Consider the following 2371-nt stretch of genomic DNA (forward strand, 5'->3'; position numbering starts at 1 on the left):
GTGTTCGAACAGCTGAGTGGTTGCCATGGAGATGAAAGGATTTCTCAAACATGAAAGAATCAAAGCAACACTGCAGGTTTGACTTTATAACATGATGGAAAGAAACAAATGATTTTAAGATTTTCATTGTAAAATGTAATAAATGTGACACGTAACTGCTGGACTGTGATTGGTCATTAAACACAAATAGCTGAAGTGGCCTAGTTAAAGCCTCCTACCCGGCATGGCGTTGACCAGGTCCCCACACAGCACCATGAAGCGGGGCCGGGGCCGCAGCTGGTTGACCCCCGCCACCGCCTGCTTGGTGAGCACCACTTCCTCCTCCCACTCATCGCCGCCGCCCACCTTGTCGCCGATCCGCCACGACTTCATCAGGCCCAGCTGGGGGTCCGCAGCCTGGACGAAGCAGAACGGCCCGGTCCACTGCCGCTCCGCCTCTGGGGACGCACCAACACACCGGGTCAGAGCGGTTCCGACCCACAACATCCAGTCAGAACCCAGGAGCCAATCAGAGTCAATGAGAGGAAAATCCCATTTGAATAAATCGTGACTGCAGCTTTGTTTTTAATTCAGTTCCTCCTGACATCATCTCCAACACGAAGCTGCTGCAGCAGATTAGAAAACAGTTTTTACTTTTAAATTCAAATAAATTTAAATAAATGTAAAATTAGATTCATCAGTAAACGGAGGACGGCCAGGAAACGCTGCAACAGGAAGAATTGTTAAGCTTCAGACTTTTTATTCATTTTTATTAGTTAATTGCAGGGTCTGGAATTAATTAATCACATTTTAATCAAAACTATATATTTGACAAAGTCAGCAACATTTTTAACATTTTAAAGTTCATCTTTCCAGACTCCCTTTAGCACAACAATAATCTTTTCCATGGTCCAATCAGATCATTACAAGCAGACGCTGCTGTCTGTGCGTAATATTTATGGGCGTACCAGAAACATGAGAATAAAAAGGTTCCTGCTAGAACTTTTATTCACAGAAAAAAGCGATTACTTGCATTCAAATTCTTGACCAATTAAAATGTAGTCCCTCCTGTAATTTTATGTGATTTTTTTGGAGCAGCAAATAGTTTTTTGCTCCATGATGTTATTTGAGCTTTGATTCCTGACCTTTACAAATCTGCTGCTTCATTTATATTTTGTCTAATTTTTGTTTTTAATCATTTGTTCTTTTAAACTTTTAATTATTTTTAGGTTGTTTTTATAGATTAAACTTTGAAGTTGTCTGTTTTTTGTGCTGCAGACTGACTGAAGAGGTGGATTGTCACCAACAGGTGGTGGTTAACCATTTAACAAATCTTCTCTCCAGAAACATTAACCTCTTGGTTCTGTTTTAACATCTCAGTTGATAAAATGTACTAAAACAACCATAATTATTGCACAATAACAGATAAACTTCACGTAAATGATGTGCAAATTCACGTCATTTACGGTGCTAAATAATTAACCGGGAGTTGCCTGTCAGATAATCTCTGCAGTAAATCAAATCCACGTCATCCTGCTCCTGTATTCATTCCTCTCTGTAGGAAAGGAGTTTTCATGTTTAGCCGAACCAAAGTGGAAAAACAAACGAGATGCAAATGGATCCAGCTTGTTGACGGCTAACGGACAGATGTTAGGAACGGGTGTGAACAGCAGCTTTCTGTTTGACTCATTTAGTTTCCNGAACAGATTAACTCACAATAACATTTCAAATAGAATTATATAACAATGAAAATGCAAATAGCAATGAAAACTAAGTTGTCAAAATGATATAATCACATGAAAAAACTAATATATCTCACAATTACATTACAATAACAATGCGCTCTGCGCGTAAAATCATGCAGTTCTCCATTCAGACGTTCAAAATTACGCTGGGCAGTTTCTCGGGAACCCATTGGCCAATTTTGATGATTGACATGTCTTTCGAACCGTCAGAGCCAATAGAATCCGAGGGCGTTGACATGAATACGGAACCTAAAGCCATTCACCAATTACAGGGCGGAAAACGCATGCGGTGTAGATTGACGGAGTTCGCCTCTAGATTTTGTATAAGGTAGCCGGGACACGGAAGAGGCTCTGGGCGGAGCCGAAAACAGTATGAGATGGACTTAAGGAAAATGGATTATCGAACCAAGTGGAAATATTTAGTCTAATAAGGATTATGACCACGAAACAGCAAAGGTAGGACTGAATTTATGCTTTTCGCTTCGTGAAATGAGCGATTTCTTTTTTTCTTCTTCAGCTGCTGGTTCAGTGAGTTTTGCACGTAGCGTGGTGACTCTGGTATTGTTGGAAACGGCAGAGCTTCGGCTTTACTCTGATCGATAGTTTGTGAGGATCGGGCCACCTAGCTCTTTCACTGTTGAGTTTTT

General features: G+C 40.7%; 1 protein-coding gene across 1 annotated transcript in view; it reads right to left on the minus strand.

Moving 5' to 3' along the window:
* Nucleotides 1-189: 189 nt before the first annotated feature.
* The window catches only part of LOC103132573 (serine/threonine-protein phosphatase CPPED1), a 3849-nt gene continuing 1667 nt past the window's right edge, over nt 190-2371 (minus strand). Inside the window, exon 2 of the mRNA XM_007544388.2 lies at nt 190-437. Coding sequence (XP_007544450.1) covers nt 205-437 — 233 coding nt within the window. The 3' untranslated portion in view covers nt 190-204. The remainder of the gene's footprint in view (nt 438-2371) is intronic.

The sequence above is a fragment of the Poecilia formosa genome, unplaced genomic scaffold, assembly GCF_000485575.1.
Source record: "Poecilia formosa unplaced genomic scaffold, Poecilia_formosa-5.1.2 Scaffold1135, whole genome shotgun sequence".
NCBI classification, from domain to species: Eukaryota; Metazoa; Chordata; class Actinopteri; order Cyprinodontiformes; family Poeciliidae; genus Poecilia; species Poecilia formosa.